At 60.0% G+C, this 905-nt stretch overlaps 1 protein-coding gene across 1 annotated transcript; it reads left to right on the top strand.

Annotated features, from left to right (window-relative positions):
• Positions 1 to 102: 102 nt before the first annotated feature.
• On the top strand, positions 103 to 429 carry ACA1_191140 (uncharacterized protein; the record flags this gene model as incomplete). Its single annotated transcript, XM_004333311.1, has 2 exons — positions 103 to 138; positions 196 to 429. 2 exons carry the CDS (start codon positions 103 to 105, stop codon positions 427 to 429), a joined length of 270 nt encoding a protein of 89 aa, XP_004333359.1.
• Between the last annotated feature and the right edge of the window lie 476 nt (positions 430 to 905).

The following is a 905-nucleotide window of genomic DNA, read 5'->3' as shown; positions in this document are numbered from 1 at the left end:
CTCGCCTACGGCTACCTCGCCCAGCAGCAGCAGCAACAGCAGCAGCAACAACAGCAGCAGCCGTACCAGCACGCCGGCGGCTACGGCGTTCAGGCGGCCGGCATGCCTCCCCAGCAGCAGGCCTACAACACTCAGCCGGTACGACCACGCACACGCACCACCGCACACGGCCCCATCTCACCGTTGTGTCTGCAGTTCGACTATGCGCAGCAGCAGCAGCAGCAGTTACAGCAGCTCGAGGCCGGACGGAAGCGACGCCGTTCGCCGTCGCCGGAGCGGAGTCGGGACTACGACCGAGACGACCGAGGCGGCGGCCGGGACAGGGACCGGGACAGGGAGGAGCGGGGCTGGAGCAGGGACAGGGATCGCGAGGACAGAGGCAGCAGGGACCGGGACAGAAGGGACAGGAAGAGCGGGTGGGACGCCTGAACGGCAGGCGTCACGTAACATCATCGCTCCTTGATCATGCCCCCCTCCTTGTCTGCAGAGAAGAAGGGATGCAGTGTTGCACCTGGCCATCAGACATCTTGAAGAAGCGGCCGAACCTTTTTCTTTGCACACTTTTTATTCATTTTATTCCATTTCTGATTCGACACGTCACTACGCGCAGCGATGGATGCATCTCAAAGAAGATCTTGGTACCTGCTCGGTGCTGTGTTGGTCCTCTCGCTTCTCGCACGTAGCGTAAATGGACAAGAGGGCTCTCCTTCTCCTTCTCCTTCTTCTGTTCCTTCTCCTTCTTCTGTTCCTTCTCCTCCTTCTTCCTCTTCGTGTCAGCCCGCGGTGTATTTCAATCCCCCCGTCGCCGTGAGGGGCAGCACGCTGGACGTGAACGTCTTTTGTCAAGGGGACGAGACATGCGAGCTGGACCTTGCCAATCAAGACGTCTATCCGATTCCATCGGA

The sequence above is a fragment of the Acanthamoeba castellanii genome (genome assembly GCF_000313135.1).
Source record: "Acanthamoeba castellanii str. Neff unplaced genomic scaffold scf7180000084748, whole genome shotgun sequence".
In the NCBI taxonomy this organism is placed as follows: domain Eukaryota; phylum Discosea; order Longamoebia; family Acanthamoebidae; genus Acanthamoeba; species Acanthamoeba castellanii.
The sequence above is the reverse complement of the archived record's forward strand: the minus strand, read 5'-3'. Positions and strand labels throughout refer to the sequence as shown.